At 33.4% G+C, this 21,128-nt stretch overlaps 3 protein-coding genes across 3 annotated transcripts; 2 read left to right on the top strand and 1 right to left on the bottom strand.

Moving 5' to 3' along the window:
- Positions 1 to 1,564: 1,564 nt before the first annotated feature.
- Positions 1,565 to 2,508, bottom strand: LOC131615107 (uncharacterized). Its single transcript, XM_058886609.1, has 2 exons — positions 2,280 to 2,508; positions 1,565 to 2,130 (listed from the first exon to the last, which is right to left on the bottom strand). Exons 1-2 carry the CDS (start codon positions 2,506 to 2,508, stop codon positions 1,565 to 1,567), a joined length of 795 nt encoding a protein of 264 aa, XP_058742592.1.
- Positions 2,509 to 9,121: 6,613 nt separating this feature from the next.
- LOC131610750 (UV-stimulated scaffold protein A homolog) lies at positions 9,122 to 12,411 on the top strand. The gene is made up of 2 exons (XM_058882788.1): positions 9,122 to 9,491; positions 9,668 to 12,411. Exons 1-2 carry the CDS (start codon positions 9,291 to 9,293, stop codon positions 11,414 to 11,416), a joined length of 1,950 nt encoding a protein of 649 aa, XP_058738771.1. The 5' UTR covers positions 9,122 to 9,290; the 3' UTR covers positions 11,417 to 12,411.
- Positions 12,412 to 19,117: 6,706 nt separating this feature from the next.
- On the top strand, positions 19,118 to 20,822 carry LOC131612930 (uncharacterized). Its single transcript, XM_058884671.1, has 3 exons — positions 19,118 to 19,474; positions 19,553 to 19,720; positions 20,552 to 20,822. Exons 1-2 carry the CDS (start codon positions 19,172 to 19,174, stop codon positions 19,718 to 19,720), a joined length of 471 nt encoding a protein of 156 aa, XP_058740654.1. The 5' UTR covers positions 19,118 to 19,171; the 3' UTR covers positions 20,552 to 20,822.
- Positions 20,823 to 21,128: the final 306 nt, after the last annotated feature.

The following is a 21,128-nucleotide window of genomic DNA, read 5'->3' as shown; positions in this document are numbered from 1 at the left end:
AATCCCATGCAAAGCTCTCTCAATTTCCTCCATAGTGATAGGAGAAAGCAATTCCTCTCTTTGCTGCATACTAAACTGTCTCCCATTTCTAAGAGCTGCAATATCAATATGCTTTAGCTTACCACTATCCTGCCCCATTAACTTGCCATAGAAGCCAAGGACCTCTTGTGCAATATCATCCTGGGCAGTCAAGACAGTGCCATCCTCTCTCTGAAGGCATCTCATATGCTTGGAGTTATGTTTGGTTCTTAGGTAAGCATGGAAGAAGGCAGTATTTCCATCTCCTAAAAGAATCCAATCAATCTTAGTCCTTTGCATCATCATCTTCTCTTCCATCTCATTCCAATATAGCACATCCTCAGTCAACTTCTTTACATGGTTAATATTCTCTGCCTCCATAGGATTGGCCCTTAGGTCTAAGAAAGCTTGGTCAAGAGCAAGTCTAGCAGCAGATTTCCTCTGTTGAATGTCATTATATCTGTTGAGTTTCAGTAGAACAGGCTTAAGTCTCATCAATTTTTTCCACAGTTTCTGCATAGGTGTACCACTCACTGGCCTTTCCCAGCTCCTTTGAACCTGCTCATAATAATCAATAACATCCACCCAATAGTTATTGAATCTAAACTGCCTACTCCTTCTCAATTTACCAGGTTTGGACAAGTGCAAAATAGCATGGTCAGAAACATGGGGGGAAGAATCATCAGACAAGCATCACTATGATCCTGCATCCAAGCTAGGTTAGCCAAAAGCCTATCAATCCTAGAATAGATTGGATTGTCAGCCTGCTTGTTGGACCATGTAAAAAACTCACCAGTGTTATCCATCTCATGTAACCCAGTGTTATCCATCATGGCCTGAATATCTATAAACTCAGCCTCAGTTACCAAGTTGCCTCCACTTCTGTCCAGGCTAGTGACCACATTATTGTAATCCCCAACAGCACACCATGGTCCTTGTTGGTTCTTGCAAATTTTCTCCATATCCTGCCACAGTTTCTTCCTTTAATCCAACTGGTTATGGGCATATATATCAGTTAACCAATAGCTAAAATTACCATTCACATCATGGACACTACAATGTATAAATTAGCTAGAGCTCTTGACCAGTCTAATATTAACCTTATTATCATCCCATTCAATCCAAATTCTACCATTATCATGGTGATTGTAATTGTCCAAATATTTCCCAAGCAAGCACAATTTCTCACGGATTTTGCAGGCTTTACTAGCTTTAACTCTAGTTTCAACAAGAACTACTATATTAGGATGAAGCTTTAAGAGATGGGAGCTAATCTCCCTAAGCTTACAGGCTTTATTTAGCCCATGCACATTCCACGATACTAACATGGTCCACCATCATATGCGCCCTGAGTTCCATTCAAATCCCCCAGCACTTTAAATCCATTAACGTAATTAACACCTTTTGAAGACTCAGCAAGTTTAGTTGCCTTACCTTTATCTCGAGCTGATCGTTGAATAATTGTCCACTCGCCATCATCAGCATCCTCCAATCTCTTGGGAGCCTCTTGAATTGGTGTGGAACTTGCACTACTGAGGGGCTTCCCCTAATCAGCTTTCAATTGAGGTTTTGGCTGCCAGACCTTCTGCTTGCGTTCCTGTTCACATCTATGACCAATCTTTTGGCATCTTTCACAAAAGTAAGGTCTCCACTCATATTCAAATGCCTGTTTCCTCTTCTTGCCTTCGTTATATGTTATAGTAATTTCATCAAGCATCTTCTGTGTAATGTCTACTTCAATCAACATTCTTGCATACGACACTCGGAGCTTATGCGTCGTGCATTCATCTGTCACCAACGGTGCTCCAATGGCACTAGCAATCTTATTGAGGCTCCTCTCCCCCCAGAGATGTAAGGGAAGCTGAGGTAACTTCACCCAAATTGGGAGAGTTCTCACCATATCATCTTTGGGATTGAAATCTGGTCTCCAAGTCTTCAACACCAACGACATGGTTCTGATAGTATACGGCCCCTTCATCGCCACTGCATCCAAGTCATCTCGTTGCTTGAATCGGAGAATAAAATACCCAGCTTCATTGTAATAGAGGTCCGGTAAATGAATGAAATTCCACGCCTTCAACATAAAGTTCTTCATTGTGTGCATACTAATATCTTCCCCAATTACATACAGAATCAACGAATTTTTCCAGAATTGCAATTCCGATTCAACATCTTCATCGTCGAGATTGATTTCATCCTCACCGTTAACCACCGTAGGAGCAACATATTTATCGCCCGCCCCTTCGCTGGATTCCGATTACCACTGATAACATCCACCCAAAGTTTGCGATCCTTCTCGTTCTTTTGTGATGCTTCCGTTTGAGCTTCGATTTGCACAGTTTCAACTTCACTTATCGGTTTTTTCACCGTACGATTCGCAGCGTTATCTTCCTTTCTATTCACCACCGTAACATTCGCCGACAATGATGAGCTTTCCAGTATCGATGGCACCGTTTTTGGTGGACGCCCCCGAGACCTTCGCAACGTCATCAGAGTATTTTAATAATCTCTCTTTCTTGGTAAAAGTTATAAAATTCTGTTATGGATTAAATAAAAAATATTTATGATTTCACAAAAAATACATTATTTATGAATGTTTAGCTTACCTTATAGTACTTGTCATGAAGTTGTGAAAAAACAAAACGCATTGTTGTAGATATATTAACTAAATATTCAAACATGAGCAAATAACAAATATGAATAAATCATAAAATAAATTAGAGATAACCTTTTTGTTGTTATGTGTTCTTCAGAAAAAATTCTTGTTGTTATGTGTTCTTCATAATATTTTCTTCAAAAAAAAAAAGCGAAGGGAGAGGAAATACATTGATCTATTTTTATAGAAGTGAATAAAGGGGAAAATTTGAATTCAAATAGCAAGTGAATAAAGGGGAAAATCAGAATTCAAAATAAATGTAGAGAGAAAAAAATATTTTAATATTGAAGTAACATGAAAGAAAGAGTTGGTAGACAATGTCAGGATTGGTGAAGAAAAAAATAATGTTTCTTATTTTAAAAAAAGCAAGGGGAAAGTAATTGAAAAGACATAGAATAGGGCAAGGTTGTTAAAATCTCGATTTAAAACCTAAATTCTATAGATTTCACGTTTCTAGGTCAGCATTTTGTGTTAAATCGCAGGTAAAAATCTTTTTAAGTAAAATCGTATTCCAAAACAATTTTAAGTGATTTAAATCTTTCTGAAATCGGTAAAATCGTGTAAAATCGTTGGATTTTACTCTTTGACCTGATTTTACTTTTCTATGTCAAAATTTATAAATCTCATTTTATATTTTGGCCCATAAAATTTTCTATATGGATTTTTAATTTTATTCACATTCATATTTTGGTTATAATATTAAAAAATCTTTAATATTTGGAGATGAATTTAATCGAATAGAATATGAATGTTCTAATGAAGATGATGTTAGAAGGATTGAATTTTGATTAATTTGAAGAAGAAGAAGATGATGAAAAGATGTGTTTTTTGAACTTGAAAAACCTATGAGACTATTGCTTATTTATAATCTTTTGGATGTTACATTTTAGGATTTGGTGGAGAATTTATGTAGTTTGATACAAGTTTGTGAATATTACACTTTATTATGATGATATAGTATATTTTTGCTTTATAATTAAGTTAAAACTTAAAATGATTAATGTATTTAGAATATTATATAAGTGTATATATATATATGAGGTAAACTCTATGATTTTACGTTTCGATTTTACCTAGACAAAACGAGTCAAGGTAAAAACTCGATTCTGACAACTAATTTGGAATAGGATGTTTATGAAAAAGTAAACGAAAACGTGCAGAGGAAGAATAAGGAAGAAAATATGAAAGCTCAGGTAGTACATATGGATAGCCTCATTGTTTAAAATTGGTAAAAAGGACAAGGTTTTTCAAGAACACTTAACTTTCTTATAAGATAGATTTACCCTAATTAATAATAGTTTTTTCAAGAAAAAAGATACATGTAACCGTAATATTGCACCACAAGGGAAAGAATAGTATGCCCATGTTATATAAAGTTTTCTCAATTTAACAACATGTTACATGCAATTCCTCAAAGAATTTTCTCTTATTTTTTACGGTTACGATTATGGGATCACTTTTTATTACTTTCATAGTTATCCTCATAACTGTTGATTTTATTTGCGTGAACAATTTACAGATTATTCTTGATGTACTTATTCATTTGGAATAAAGAATAGGTAAGAATTAATTTGTATTCTCAAAATTTAAATAAGAAGACAGAATTTGAAGTGGTCTGTTATGATTCAGGAATCTATAAGAATTTGGTTAAGTTTTTGAAACGGTTGTGATGAATTTTGCTCACTCATCAAATGTCACTATTATAATTTGGGTTAAATATGTTTTTTCTCTATAAATATTTTAAATTTTATTTTTAGTCCCTATTAAAAAATGACATATTTTGGTCCTTACAAAATTTTTATTCATGTAGTTTTTGTCCCTATTATTCTCTAAAATTTCAAAATTTGTTTAATTATTCTTAAATTTTTAATATTTTTTCCACATGTGTTAAGAATTCTATAAAATGTTTCTTTACCAAATTTTAGAATTTTTTAAAATGAGAAAATTAAATATGAATTTTTTAATTTTAAAATATATTGATAAAAGTAATGAAAATTTCGACTTAAAAATCAAATTTTGAATTTAATTTTCAAAAAACTTTCTATAACGTTTTAAACATGTCTTCAAAATAATCATTAAAAAATACACATCAATTTCACAGTAGGAACTAAAATTACGTACATAATAATTTTGTATTGACTAAAACATGTTATATATTTTTATAGGGAGCAAAAACAAAATTTAATAATTATAAGGACCCAAAACATATTTAAGCCTTACGATTTTCTAAGGGTCTGTTTGGTTCAAATGAGGGGGAGGGGAGGGATTTTAATGGAGGGAAGGGAAGGGGAGGGGAGGGGAGGGATTTTTTGTAATTATATATATATGTTTGGTTCAAACGAAGGGAGGGGAGGGAAGGAATTTCGTTTAAAAATATGTTTGGTTCACGAGGGGAGGGGAGGGATTTTAATAATAATTTACAATTTTATCTTTGTAATTTTATATAAGTGATATGATATTTAATTGTAAAAATTTCATAAATATTTTCTTGGAAATAATATCTGTATAACTGAGTGATTAAAAAGTCATAACTTATAGCATAATATTAAAAAAATTGAGTGCACTTGATTCGTATTATAACTCTCGACACAAAATAAACTATGCGTTGATAACAACTCCTGAATATATAAAATAAATTATAATAAAAAATAAAAAACTATAGTAGTTATAATTTTTATTAAATAAAAAAAATAAAAAATAATTTGAAGGTGAAGAATAATTATAATAAGTTGATGGAAGGCTTGGAAGCAATAGAGAAATATTACAAAAAGAAAAGTAGGAACATGAAAGAAAATAATATTTTAAAATAATAAAATAAAATTGAGGATATTTTAGTAAATATATTAATTTAATTAATATTAAAACTCAGATCCCCTCCCCTCCCCTCCGAATCCCCCGATTCGGGGGAACGCAAAAAGTGTCATTTGGAGGGATTTTGCTCCCCTCCCCTCCTCTCCTCTCCCCTCCTAAAAATTGAACCAAACACATTTCATTTTAAATATTCCCTCCCCTCCCCTCCCCTCCCCTCGCTTTACCTCGAACCAAACACACCCTATGACAAATATTATATTTATTGATAATGGATGATTAATTTTTAATTTATTATGATATTTAATTTGCCATATATATATTTTTTATAATATAGACTCCCAATTTCATATTTTCCTTTTCTGAAGTTAAACTTTGAAATTGTTTTATTGAAAAAAAATTGATTCTTCTAATTATTATTTTTATAAGTAAAGAGAAATTTATTAAAATTTGTGGTAAAGTATCCTCTCCATTTCTTAAAAGAAATGAAGGTGTCAAGTACTATAATTTTAAAAAAAATAAAAGATATAAATACACATATTTTTAAAGTGATGATAATAATTACAAATTTATACACCAAAATTATAGTAATAGACATTTTCATTTTTTTTGAAAAATAGAAAAAATCCTTATTCAAATAATGGCCAAACAAACTACAACATAATTACAATATATATTAAACTTTATTTTTATCTAATAATTTCTATCTACACTCGTACAAATATTTTTAATAAATCCATTTTTTAAAAAAAGTTAAAGTATTATTCAACACTATACTTATTTAAAAAGTGAAATATGGGAGAGCTGAAAAGAAACATACTACAATGAAAGAGGATAAATTTGATTCATTTAAAAAAAAAAAAGAGGAGAATGGGGGAGAGAAATACAGAGAGGGAGAGAGATTCTAATTGTTATTTTTGTTTGTTTGATTTGATTTTATTGGATTAAAATTTAAGGTAAAGAATATGAAATATTTTAAAACAATCTAGAAATAAGTTACTTATACATGATAAATTTAAATTATCATAATTTGATAAATTGAAAATATATTTTTTATTGGGAAATGCTAGGACAATGGTTAAGACTTTAAAAATAGTAAATTTATCTCGATAATCTGCGTATCTAATGTCTCGAAAATTAAAATATTACATTTTTTATAAAATATTTTCTTTTTTTTGGAATGCTTAGTCATTGCCCTGAGGGCACTGGTTAGCAAGACTTTTTATTTTGATTAATCAAACTTCAATAATGAAATAGTTATATTGAAACATATTGTGTCTAAGGTTTTATTTAAACCTGAGTATCCGCTTGCGACCGACTAATCCAAGAGGATCAATCCCACCGTCAATTAGCGGGAACTGCGCTTAAAGTCAGAGCAGAGCTCTGTATGAACTGACCCAACAATATTGTGTCTAAGTAATATTCTTATTAAAGAGATATGCACGGAAACGCGTATACAAAACATACATACGTTAGCATAATAAAAAAAATGGACAAACGGACACAAAAGTGACCCTTTAAATGTAGTTCTAATTTCTGCATACTCCAATTAATTTCAATAAAATACTCAAACACACAATTAATCAAATAAAAATTAATTTTAATCCAATAAAAATAAAAATAATCCTGTTTATTAGAATCAAAGTCTTAGGCTCTATTTGGTAAGACACAATTTTGAGCTTTTAGCATATAGCATATAGCTTATAAGCTCATATGACAATTTAGACTTGTTAGATAACGGTCTTTTCATCTCGAGCTTATAGCTTATTTTGCTAGCTTATTGTCTATTTTCCAGACGCTATTTCAAATAACATTTTAGCTTATAGTTTACCGCTTATCATTTTTTCTTCATTTTTTATCCTTATTATTTTAGTAAAAACTCACTTTTATCCTTTATAATTTATTTTAATTTAAAAATAAAATAATTATGTATTAAATATCTTTTATGTCATTTTACAGTTATAAGTTACTACTTGAATTACTAATTTTACCAAACACTTCAATTAGCTTATCAGCTATTAGTCTCAACAATCAATCATAAGCTATAAACTATCCGTCATCAACTATCAACTATAAACTATCCGCCATCAGCTATCAGCTATAAACTATCGACTAACTTATCAGCCAACAACTATTTTTACAAAATAGATTATTAGTATTTGTAAACATCTTTTGAATACTTTAATTTTTTATAAATACAACTTGCAAAAAAAAACATATTTAGAAGTTATAAATCTAACTCGAAAAGATTTTACTTCTCAACCAGTTAAAACCAGTTAAAAGTAAGTTTAATTGATTTTTTTTCATGTTTAAGAAGATAATTTTTAAAATACAATTTTTTGAAAAATTACAATTTTAATTAAGTTTTAATTTTCAATAATATAAATTTAGGCTAAATCTAGAATGAGGTAGCAAACATATGGTTCATGGGTGGACCAGAAAAAAACACACAACTGGATTTGATCAACGGTTCATGTTAATTGGGGGCAAATGAAAAAATATTTTTGTTCCACATAGAATCAGCCTCTGTATTTTTTTCGTAACCTCCTATATTCTTATCAAAATTCTGGTGCATTTCATTTATTTTTCATTTTTTTAATAAGAAAACTCATGATTTCTCATAAACATAAATCACAAATGACACCCACGAGTCTTAAAGTTACCATTTACAAAATGATACTAACAAATTTATGATTTTTCACTGTTATCTGAAATTTTGATTTTGAGAAAATATTTTTCTATCTGAAATTTTGACTTTAAGAAGATCTTTTTCTATTTGTTGTCATCAACTTGATTAAGTAATGGTTATGTTAAATCCTTCTAAACTGCTATTAAACTGCGATTTTCAATTCTCCCACGAAACAGTTGAATTATATGTTCACCATTTTCACTCCATAATAACTTGTAGGAACAACCGAAGAAAATCAAATTTTACCATAGAAAGAGCAACTTTACTAATCAATTTTAGAAAATAATTCTTATTAACACAATTGGACATTTGGATGAATTTTTTAATCCAGTTATATCCTTGAACAAAACTTCACATCAAATGCATAATCTCTCAAAACTCTATTATAAACATAATAATAAAAAATAATACCTTTTAGATGTATAATGAAAGAGGAAAGTGGTTTCATGCTTAATATCATTCAACTATTCATAAATCTTGATTAAACTTTTTCAATTTTTAGTTTATTCTCTTAAAGAATTTTAAGAAGTCAAGGGTAGTGACAGAAAGAAATTATGGAAAATACAAAGAAAAAGAAAACTACCAGTAAAATTTTGTGATTTGTAAATCATGGGGTGGTGGTTGCCGGTTGATAGTGTGAAAGTAAATTAAGAGATGGATAAAGAAAGATTTATGGTGTGTGAGGGTACATTGTAACATATCCTAAACATTTTAATCTAATGGTTATTTTTTATGGTTCACCATGAACCATTTGAATGATAGTTCACTCTAGATGTTACCATAAATTTATGTTATATAATATAAATTAACATTTCATTTTAAAAAATATAAATATAAAACAAATTTATTTATTTTAAAACTGAGACAAACATGCCCTTTACTTTTCAATAGTTAATAGTTAAAAGTAAGTTTAATTGATAATATTTTTTTTTGGCATGTTAAGGAAGATAAAAAAATATTTCCACCGGCAAAAACGACAGTCGGTTATGTCGTGCATTGTGAAACAGAACAAGCTAATGTATCGCGCAAGAAAGAAGCAATTGACCACGAAATGTGATGTTATAAAATTAGGGCTTTTCAATTCAAAATCAGATACTGTCAGATTCAAATTCAATAGTTATGGAAGCAGAAGAAAGACAAGAAGGTCATACAAAAGAGTCCAAGGTTAGGGCTTTGATTGATAGGGCAACAAACTCCACCGCACCGGATGTTGATCACCGCCTCCTCAAAGCCATTAAAATGGTCGTCCGGTACTCCGATTCGGAGCTCCGTTTAGCTTCCCAAACCCTAATGGATCTCATGAAGCGCGACCACTCTCAGGTACGTCTCTCCCTTTTCCAATTATCAATTCTCGTTTCAATTAGGGTTAATTGAATTTTCATCAATCAATTTCATTTTGAATGAGAAGTGACGTGATTTTACTCTGATTGATTGTATGAGCGTGATAAAATTATGAAAAGTTTCGATTTTGGAATGAATTTTGATATGGGTTGCAGGTTAGGTACCTTGCATTTCAAATAATTGATGAACTCTTCATGCGATCGAAGATTTTTAGGACCCTTGTTGTTGAGGATTTGGATCAGTTAATGACCTTGAGTGTTGGGTTTCGGAGAAGTTTGCCGCTTCCCGCTCCTCCATTGGTTGCGTCTGTTTTACGTTCGAAGGCCGTTGAATCTTTGGAGAAGTGGAATGTGTCGTTTGGGGTTCATTACAGACAGCTTAGATTGGGTTATGATTACTTGAAGAATACACTCAGGCTTCAGTTTCCTAATATACAAGCTAATGCCGAGAGGATTCGGCAAGAGAGGAGGGAGAGGGAGAGGAAGTCGAAAGAGATTTTGTTGAACAAGTATGAATCTTTGAAAGATATATTCTCTTCGATAAAGGGAGAGATATTGTCTACGATGGATGAGATTGATGGGTGTTTAGACATTTTGCATTCGAAACAGGAGCTTGAGTCAAATGATATCTTGGACGATGAAGAGCTTAATGACTTTCGTTCTTTGGAGCTGCAGCAGCTTCGCCGCGAAGCTTTGGATGAAGGGGAAAAAGTTTATGAGAGCAACGATAACAAGGTAGTTTTTGATGCATTGAGGGAGCTGTACAAACTTTTGGTGACAAAGCACTTGGTTTCCATCCAAGAATGGGTTTCTGTTCTGGTTAGAGTTGAAGTAGCTGATAATAGATTTAGAGATTCTACTTTGAAGGAGTTCATTGATATCCAAAACCGTCTTAAATCAGTTAAAAAGAGATGTGAGGAGGCAGGCTGTTCTCTTCTAAACACGTCAAAACTTGATGGGGAAGAAGATTTTTGGGAAGAGGGTAATGCTGTATCCATTGAAACCTCATCTAGTACGCCCGATAATAAAAAGAAACATCCTGACTCATCTAGTGTGCCCGGTAAGAAAAAGAAACATCCTGACTCATCTAGTGCGCCTGATAAGAAAAAGAAACATCCTGCCTTGGCATCATCTTCCCATAATATGAGTAGTGGTAATCTTGGTTCAAACGCTAAAGAGTCTAAAAGCTCTAACACTGACAACCTACTTCATGGAGGAAATGAATCTGAGTCAAACCCTGCGAGGAGTAAACTTTTGACCAAAGCTCCTGTGGTAAGATGGGGTTCTCACTTGGATACTTGGGGTTCAAACAAGGTTTTTATGGCCAACCAGCGGGGCTTGGATATTGAAAGTCACTGGGGTAGGGTAGATGATGACGCAGTTATTCCATCAGATAAAATTGCTGAATTGAGTGTTCCGGCAATGCCTTATGAAGAAAAGCAAATTGAGATCCAACCATGCCGTGCTCCACTGAGGAAAGGGGGACTCTGTCAGAGAAGAGATATGAAAAGCTGTCCATTTCATGGACCTATCATTCCTCGAGATGATGAAGGGAAGCCACTTAAACCAAGTCCTTCAGAAGACGTGAATGTTAATATAAAAACTGATTTAGCAGAGCAGTTAGCAAAACAGGCAGTAAAGAATGTTCGTGAAACAGACAAAGAGGCGTCCAAGAAGAGAGAAATTGATAAACAGGCATTGAAACGTGCTAAACTTGCTAAAATTCGGGAACACAATGACGCAGTTTTACGAGACGCTGCATTGGCTTCAAGTTCAGCTGTCTTTGGAGAAGATGATGAGGTAACAACCAGAGACAAGAAAGCAAGTCTCGCATCCATGCTGAAAAAGAAAGTAACATCAAAAGATAGAATAGCTCAGAAGCTTTTGAGTTCACGGGCAAGATAGTAAAAAATTGTCAATTGAGGATGCTAAATATAGTCACTTTCCCAAATCAACGGTAAACTGGTATGATTTTGGTCGAGTTTGTCTTATTGCTCTGAAGTCTTGACCAAACCAAACTTCAGAATCAACTGTATTTTGAGTAAAGCCTAGCCTCTGGATCATGAGGCCAATTATTTGAATTGAGAGTGGGGGAGGGAAACTGTTCATATCTATTCATTTATATTTCCTTACAGTTATATTTTCCTAGGCAGATTGATGAGGATCAGTTAATTAGGACTAGTATTTTGGTCTATTTATGTGTATCATTTTAAAAAGTTTCTTCCCCATATTTTCTATGAAATCATTCTTTACATAACAAGTGCCAAAGGATTACAAAGTCAGCAATTGATGTGGTTCTCTGGATGTTACAATTTGTTGTCAATAATAACTGTTTTGCAGATGCAACATACCTTCAATTCATAAAACTGTCACAGAAATTAATTTTGGCATCTGATTTGGTCTGTCTTTTTTTGGCTGAGTAAATGAAATTGCAGCAGTGGTACACACCAGATCCATGAAGGAATCTTAATTGGGAAAGTCTCATGTGATGTTTAAAAGCAGTCTTAAAGGTGTCATAAATGGTTTCCATTATAAGTCATAGTTGGTAGGTAAAATCTGTCACACAAGTTGTTTGAGTAGTTGCCTTTGGTGGTTGACCATCTTAGCTTGTCTCATAATTATTGCTTCACCCATCATCTCTATTATTCTAGGCATAGATAGATTTAGGTGTAAATGTATTAAAAAATTTAATGTTACACACATCATTGAATGTCTTTTGGATCATTTGTGGCTTTACAAGAGTGCATTCTTTACCAGTACAGCACTTTTTGAGCTAAATCTCGAGAAAAACAATCATGCCTTTTTCAAATATTTCTAGGAATGGTGAGTTTTCTTTTAAGTGCAGGTTTGGTTTAGCTTTTGGAAATGACAAAAGCAATTTTAGAGGTGTAAAATTGATTCTAATTGATTTTAAGATGTTTGGTTAGACAAAAATAAAATTGATATGTCTTCAAAATTAATTTTACTTGAAGCGTTCACACATGTTAGAGTCAATTCACACATATTAGTGCCAATTCACAATGAAGTGTTCAATTTAGAACCCACAAGTATTTATGTGGATATTGGGCGAATTCAATGTGACACATGTTAGAGTCAATTCACACATGTTAGAGTCAATTCACACATATTAGTGCCAATTCACTATGAAGCGTTCAATTTAGAACCCACAAGTATTGATGTGGATATTGGGCGAATTCAATGTGACACGCTTAAGGCTCTGTTTGGTAAGCCATGTTTTCGAGCTTATAGCTTATGTCTTATGTCTTATAAGTTCATATGATAATTTAAATCCGTTTGGTAACGCTCTTTTCATCACGAGCTTATAGCTTATTTTACTAGCTTATAGCTTATTTTCCAGACGCTATTTCAAATAGCGTTTTAGCTCATGTCTTATAGCTTATCATTTTTTCTTCCTTTTTTATCCTTACTATTTTAATTAAAATCCATTTTTAACCCTTATAATTTATTTTAATTTAAAATAAAATAAATATATATTAAATATCTTTTATGTCATTTTACATTTATAATTTAATTGAACCGCTAATTTTACCAAACACTTCAATTAGCTTATAAACTATAAGTCATCGGTAATCAGCCATCAGTCATAAGCTATAAGCTATCAGCTAGCTTATCAGTCAACCGCTATTTTTACCAAACAGACCCTAAATAAAAGGAATGTTCTTTTTCATCTTTAAGGGTGTGTCACACACTTTTAAAATCCAAAAAATACTTTTTTTTTTATAATGTTTGGAGATATATTTTCGGACGCATATAAAATTACGTCAATAAAGATGTTGCAAGTGCGACACCTCTATTTTACCTAAAAAAATATCTATAAATGTATCTTTGAATTCCGAAAATGTATCTCCATAATGTGTTGTCAAGGACAGACTTGTTGGATATTTGTGGTTGTTGGTGCATAGGTGGTAGCACTAGAACAAACAATGTGTTGATGAAAATTGTACTTAAAAAATTCAAAATGTGTACATTTCACACTAACCTTCTAACGTACTTAATAAAGATCCACAAAGAAGGCCAAATATGGCCCAACATGGTGTGCTAGAGCCCATACACTATGAAGCGTTCAATTTAAAACCCATAAGTATTGATGTGGATATTGGGCGAATTCAATGTGACACGTTTAAATAAAGGAAATGTTCTTTTTCATCTTTAAGGGTGTGTCATACACTTTAAAATCTAATTTTTTGTGTGTGTTTGGAGATACATTCTCGGACGCATCTAAAATTACGTGAATAAAGACGTTGCAAGTGAGACACTTCTATTTTATCTAAAAAATTATCTATATATGTATCTTCGAATTCCGAAAACGTATCTCCATAATGTATTGTCAAGGACAGACTTGTTGGATATTTGTGGTTGTTGGTGCATAGGTGGTAGCACTAGAACAAACAATGTGTTGATGAAAACCGTACTTGAAAAATTCAAAGTGTGTACATTTCACACTAACCTTTAGGATCAATTCGCCCCTACCAATTATAGAATATTGGATGCAATAGAGATTAACAACGAATTTCTTTCAGGATATTTTGAATTCTTTATTGTGAATTGCACAAACACACTAAACATGTTTACTAATATTCATTTGAACCACATTAAACATAATAGTATTAGCAAGAAAAATGATTTTAAAAAAAGAAAGAAATTATCGAGATTAAATATGAATAAAAAACATAATAAATTGACCTTTTATTTACTCTCCTCAAAGACTAGTCGTTACATTAAACAACCCTTGCAACAAAATAATGAAAATTATGATTTGTGAAGTGAAATATTGGCAAAAGTTTGTGCTAAGTGTTGTTATTATTTGCAAAGACAAATGCAATTTCTCTTACTAGTAAACAAATTGTTCTAGATGTTTCTTTTAGGTTTCCTATAGGTTTATTGAATGATGCTTCATTCGTCGAAATTCAGACAAATATCTTCTTAACCCCACAACGACACATTCCATAAACAAACAACATGCCACTTTTCCAATTCCTCGCTTATAACCTGATGATAAGATCATTATATTATGTCGCAATCATCAATATTCAGACAAAGTTGTTCTTGATTTCACAACCTTTCACATTCCATACACAACAAACACACACAACTGTTTCTAATTCCATCATAAACTCTCTTCTTCTTCATCCTCTTCGATCATCATCATCATCATTGCCATCCTTTCACTCTCTTTTACCCACTGCCACGTCTTCTTCTCAACGAAACCCCACTTCGGTTTCCTTCCGTTTCACGCCCATTATAAAAAATCTACCACCTTTTATAACCCCTAAAACATGATTTCCAATGACAATAACCAACAAGGGTTTTGTTGCTTATTAAACAGAGGGTTAGGAGTCGCTTTATTAGTGAATGCAAAGCATAGGATTACTCCATTTCTAGTTACATTGTTTACAAATCCAACATTTATTTCTGCTATGTCTGCTTGGTTTGTGGCACAATCCATCAAAGTTTTCTTTAAATTCTAAGAGGAAGAAAAATGGGATTTCAAACTCATGTTTGATTATAGAGTGTTGAAAAAATTACAAGTTTGAGTACTGTGAGGAAGTCTCACATTAGTTAGAAATATGGATACTTGAGCATTTATAAGTGGAAGAATCCACACTTATTGAATGATCCTATTTAACTATTTTACTAATATGTTCTTCAATATTTTTTATGCCTATCTAACAATTTTACTAATTACAGTTTGTGATGATTTATTCATGGAAAATAGGTGACAAAAGAAAGAAGCTGGAAGAAGAAAAATGCATTGTCTAAAAATGGTGTATATCATTGATTAATGGTATACCAATAAACCGACTTTCAAGAGACAAGTCATATGACTCATGTTTAGGATTTTTACAAACCTGACCATTTTTCCTTTTGCTAATGCTTTATATAGATGCAAAAGGGTGGGTACTCTTCAATCCAATTTTTTTTTTAAAATGATGGTATTAGATTAAAAGAAGATTGGAACAAAAGGATAGGGGGACTTAAACCACGATCATATCAAGAGGAAACAAATTTAAAGAATGGCATACCTAGCCTATTCTTTACAAAATCAGCCCTTAAACAAGTAGGGATGAAAGAAAAGTAAGTAGAGTTCGTAATATTAAGCCCCATGTTAGCAAGAATGTCTTCATAGTTGTTCCCTTCCAATTAGCAACTATGTTTATACAGTACAACCCTTTATTTCTAATGTATCTAGGCACTAAAAAAAGCAGGTTTAAAGGCTTTGACCACCGTCATTGAGTTGGTTTCCATCCAAAGATTTCTCCTTCTTCTAATAAGCGGACTCAATTGCCATCATGGCACCAGAAAGTCCGGCCATGAGAGAATTAGCAACACCCAAAAAAGAGGCAAACACACTCAAAAAATTACCATCATTATTTCTCACAATACCTCCACAAGCAGAAAAACCCGAAGGAGAAAGATAAGTTCCATCACAATTGATCTTGATCTAGTTCCTAGTAGGGGGTTTCCAAATTACCTCCAAAATATTAGGGGCTTTACGGGAACGAATTGAAACACGAAATTTCTTCAGAATTTCAAGATCATGCATATTCAAATAATTAACAACAATGGAGGAGCCACCAACCAAAGAAACAAAACCCAAGATATAAGAGATCGACCTGTGAGCAGAAGGGAGAACATTCTAAAACTTCAACCCGTTTCTATCCAACCAAATAGCATTAAAAATAAAATTAATCGCAGCAATGGAGACGGTTTTGCATTGGCCTGAACCAAACTTCCGACAAATATTCCAAAGATCAGACCAACCAAGAATTGTAGAAGAGAAATTCATATTTTTACTCAACCAAGCCCAAAGATGAGAAGTAAACTTACAATTAAAGAATAAGTGTGGGTTAGTTTCTCCTGCCTCCTTACACATGCTGCAGCGCGAAGGAAAGATGAAATTCCTTCTTTTCCATTGATCATCCGTAGAAACTTTGCAATGGAGAAGCTTCCACATGAAAGTAGACTTTGAAGGTGGAATTAATTTAGACCAATTCCACCGCCACCACTCCTTGTGAAGACTGACCTACCTCTTAAAATCAAAGTTATTCTTAGAAGTAAGATTACCATTCAGAGATGGAATCCAAACTCTAGAGTCCGGTCGAAGATCAAACGGGATTTGACAACTCAAAATCTTTTCTTGAGGAGAAGACGGAATGGGAGAAATGGCTTTAGTGAAATCCCATCTACCATTATTCATAATATTGTTGACAGATTAGTCCACGAGATTATAAGAGACCTCGACACCAAGGTGAAACGGTTCTCTGCACCAACTATCAAACCAAAGACTTATAAAAGCTCCATTACCAATATTCCAAGATGTGTTTTCTTCAACAGTAAACAATTCAGATTTAATTATGGCCAAAGGGAAGAATAAATGTGATGCTTGATGAATTTACCTTTTCTTAAAACTCTTTGCCTCAATAAAGATGCTAAAGACTCAGAAGAATCATGCAAATCCGAAGCCAACTTTAGATTGTAAGCATCATTAACCTTGATTATCGACCGGATGCCAAGACCACCTTCCTCTAAAGGATATCATATATCCTTCCATGCCATCGTAATCAATTTATTCTTTGATGTTTCTCCACTTCATATGAATCACTTTACTGCACGTTCAATGGATGAGAGAGATAGGCCAATCATATAAAATCATACTATGTATCAGTATACCTTGGATGACAGATTTTACAAGCTCCCCCTACTGGAAAAAGATAATAGCGAGCCTTTCCAAGAAGCAAGCCTATTTATGACTTTATTCGCAATTGGCCGCAAATGAACCACCTTTGGTTTGACCTTAAAGATTGGCTCACCAAGATAATTAAAAGGAGAGGAACCTTTCTGGAAGCCTGGGATCTCCGCCAATATGTTCAACATAGATGAAAGACTTGCTGCAATTAACCTTTTGCCCAGAAACAACCGCATACTCCTCGGAGGTGGAGATGAGATTTTTTATATTGGAAATTTTACCATTGCAGAAGATGAGAACATCGTCGGCATACAGGATATGAGAAGGCACCCAAAGGTTGTCGGGGCCTTGAATCGGAACAAGCTTCTTACAAGCAACGAGAAAAGAACGCTTCCGACTAGGGACCTATTCGGTGAGACAAAAAATCAACGACAAAAGAGGATCGCCTTGCCGGACACCACGTTCACAAGAGAAATAACCACGGATATTGTTAATCCAAAAACATAATTTTCCATTAAAACCAAAATTTTGCACTACTTTCAATAAGAAGTCCCACCGGAGCGTATCGAAAGCTTTTGTAATGTCAACTTTAAGGGCCACATTACCACACCAGTTCTTCGAATCCAGAAGATCGAAAGCCTCCGATGTCAATCCTATACAGTCATGGATATGCCTACCGCAATAAACCCGCGCCGCTCCTAATTAGAAACAAGAAAGGGCATGATGGCTGCCAACCGGTCTGCAATAATCTTGGAAATAATCTTAAATTTGAAATTAGAGACTACAATCGGCCAAAACAGATCTAAAGAAACCGCACCTTTGATTTTAGGGATAAGAATGATGGTATTTGCATTAAAGCCCAGAAGCATCCAACCGGAAGTGAAGAACTGAATGACTGCGTTTGAGACATCAATCTTGATAATATCCCAATACTTTTGGTAGAGCGTCGCTCCAAAACCATCCGGCCCCGGAGCATTACTATTATTTAAGTTGAAAACCGCAGCTGTAATCTCATCAAAAGAAGGAATGACCGTCGAAGTATTATTCGTAGAGGCATCCACAGAAGGAGTGATCGTGTCATCGATCAAGCTAAAATCCTGCAAAACATTCGAGTTAGAAGAAAAAATGAATTTGAAGTAATTAACCGTGTGATCAGCGAAATCCTTAGGGTCAGTGAGCGAAATTTCTCCGTCCCTAAACACCGATATCGGCATGAATTTATTCTTAATTTTTGAACCTGTTGGAAAAACGCCATATTGCAGTCACCCTCCAAATGCCACTTAATCTTGCTGTCAGGCTCGAGTCCAAACTCACAACCTGAAAATTATAAGTTAGCAATTTCAATTGTTTTGTTTCCTCATGCGTCATGCTTTGGATGACATATTAGATCATCCATGTTTCACTGAATGGTAAAAAGTAAACATGTGCTGCATTAGAATCATTGGTGATAAACTTCCCTACTCAGTATAGGCATTAGAAATGAAGTATGGTATAATGGACACATCCCACATAGTTTTTGTTAGATTTAGATTTAGAGTTTATATATCTTATTCAAACTATACCTAGTGTCTACTTATGAACTTGTATTAATTATTTTTTTTTAAAAAACATATTAATTAATTAAAAATATTAATTAATAAATATTAAATCCCAGTCATCAATAATTAAAAAACTTAATCAATTTAATAATTAAAAAATATTGATAAATAAATTATCGTGTTTGTGTGAAAAAAATCGTTTAAAAATCAAGACTAATAGTAGTGGATGGTTCTGATTATTCTGGAAGATTCTCGATAGTTCTGGAAGGTTCTAGAAGGTTTCATTCTATATATTCAGACAGAGAGATCTTCTTGACTTCACAAACACTCTTCACTTTCATTCCTTCCAATTCTCTCATGGATTCTTCTCTTCGATCATCATCCTTCACTTCCATTTCTTCTTCTTCTTCTCAGATGGAGAATGATGGTTCTGTTGTTGCTACATTGGCTTCCAATCCAACCTTTCTTTCTGCTATCTTTGCCTTGTTTGTTACGCAATCAAGCAAAGTTTTCTTGAATTTCTTTAAGGAGGAGAGGCACTTGTTGGCTTCTCAAGGAACGGTTTCTACTCGCTCCGTACTGTGTTCTGCTCTCACCACTTCTGTTGCTATCTCTCATGGTGTTTCTCATTCACTCTTTCCCGTTTCTTTGGGATTTTCTCTCATTGTCATGTATGATGCTGTTTCTGCTAAGAGAGATGTTGGCTACCAAGCTCGGGTATGTATGATATTCTTCAACTCATTAATCTTTGTTACTTTGTATGTAATCAACAACATATCTTGTGTGTGGACGCAGGTGCTTAATACGCTTCTTGATCAAGTGTCTGGTGGAGCGACTCCAGTTCTTGGTGAGAAGCTAGAAGAAGATGTTGGTCACACCCTTCCTCAAGTCTTGACTGGTGCACTTCTTGGTTCTACAGTTGCCGTTTTATGCTCTCTAGGTTTCATGCTTCTGCGCCGTTAGGTAGGTGCAAACTCTATTCAATACTCATTTGCTCTTATAATGTCTTACACTGAAAATAATAGGTTTTGTTGCACTTTTCTTGATCAAAGTGTATTCAATATTGACTCATATAGCACAATGTGATGCAGCTTTCTCATATATGATTGTGTTTAGGGCTTTTTTTTATGTGACGACTCAACAGTCTTCCATAAATTCTTTAGTTTGCTGCATGTTGTTTTATAGAGATGGTAAATACTTGGTTTGGTTTTCTGCTGTGAACTTAAGGTTTTAGAGGATGTTATTAGCCCAAAACATAGACTGCTAGAAACCATCACCCTATATTTGTGCCAGAGTACCGAAAATAGCGATGTTTCTTCGTTGATAGGTTTTTCTCGTAAATGATTTGTTATGGCTTTTGAAGCTTGCTACTTTGGTTTTGACTGTATAATATGGTACAGCAAGAGTAAAGTATAATAATTAATAAGGGTATTTGGATGGTGTACTTTAGAGGAAAGAACCAGAAACTATATCAATTAGTGGAATCTTGACTGTATAATATGGTGCATAATTTACATTCTTGAGAGTTCAAATTACTTGAAAAATTATAGGGCCATGTTAATATTTGTGTCTAAATGTCCACTAGTCATCCTAAAGTATGAGTTAAATGTGAAAATTGTAAGCATCTCTTGCCAAGGTTTGCCAAATATATCAAAGATATAGAAATTCCTGTGTTTTTGATTGCTAGGATTTCTTTAGGGAACTCGACATCGAATCGAGAAACTCTAACTATGTTTACCTTTTGTTTATGAAGATATTTCTGACTAGTAAAATTGTGTGAATGGCTGGACACAGGTGCTTAGTATGATTGTGACTGACATGTTTCAAGGAAGCTAAAGGAACTTGTTTGTTGGTGACACCCCATCTCAAGTGTTTGTTGGTGCTCTACTTGGTTTATGCTTTCAAGTTTGCCTTATTGTGGATCAAACTGTACTGAATACTGTTATGTTGGCTTTTTTGTATCAAACTGTAATGAATAATGATAGCATACTAATTGCTCTTGTAATGTGATCCATATACTTCACAACATGAGTATGGTGTAAATGAAGATTTTTTCCCTCTATTGTCTTACTCTGAAAAGATAGATTTTCGTGATCTTTTATTATAATCTCTTGTTGTTTAAAAGCTTAATTCATAAAGTGATAAAATGAAAAGTCTGTGTACTGGAAACCTTTTGATTGGGACCTTTCTTATGTGAACACTCTGCCACACTCAACAATTTTTCCAATCTTCCATAACTTAGTATAAAACTTGTTAATGCATTCCTTTAAGCACCCGTGACGCTCCCATTTAAGGGTTGGCCGCGCCGCACCGCTTTCCAAAGAAATCCAATCTTCCATAACTTAGTCAAATACTATCATATGTGTTGCGT

Source organism: Vicia villosa, linkage group LG6, assembly GCF_029867415.1.
Source record: "Vicia villosa cultivar HV-30 ecotype Madison, WI linkage group LG6, Vvil1.0, whole genome shotgun sequence".
Lineage (NCBI taxonomy): Eukaryota > Viridiplantae > Streptophyta > Magnoliopsida > Fabales > Fabaceae > Vicia > Vicia villosa.
Note: the sequence above shows the minus strand (reverse complement) of the source record. Positions and strands in the feature narration are given on the sequence as shown.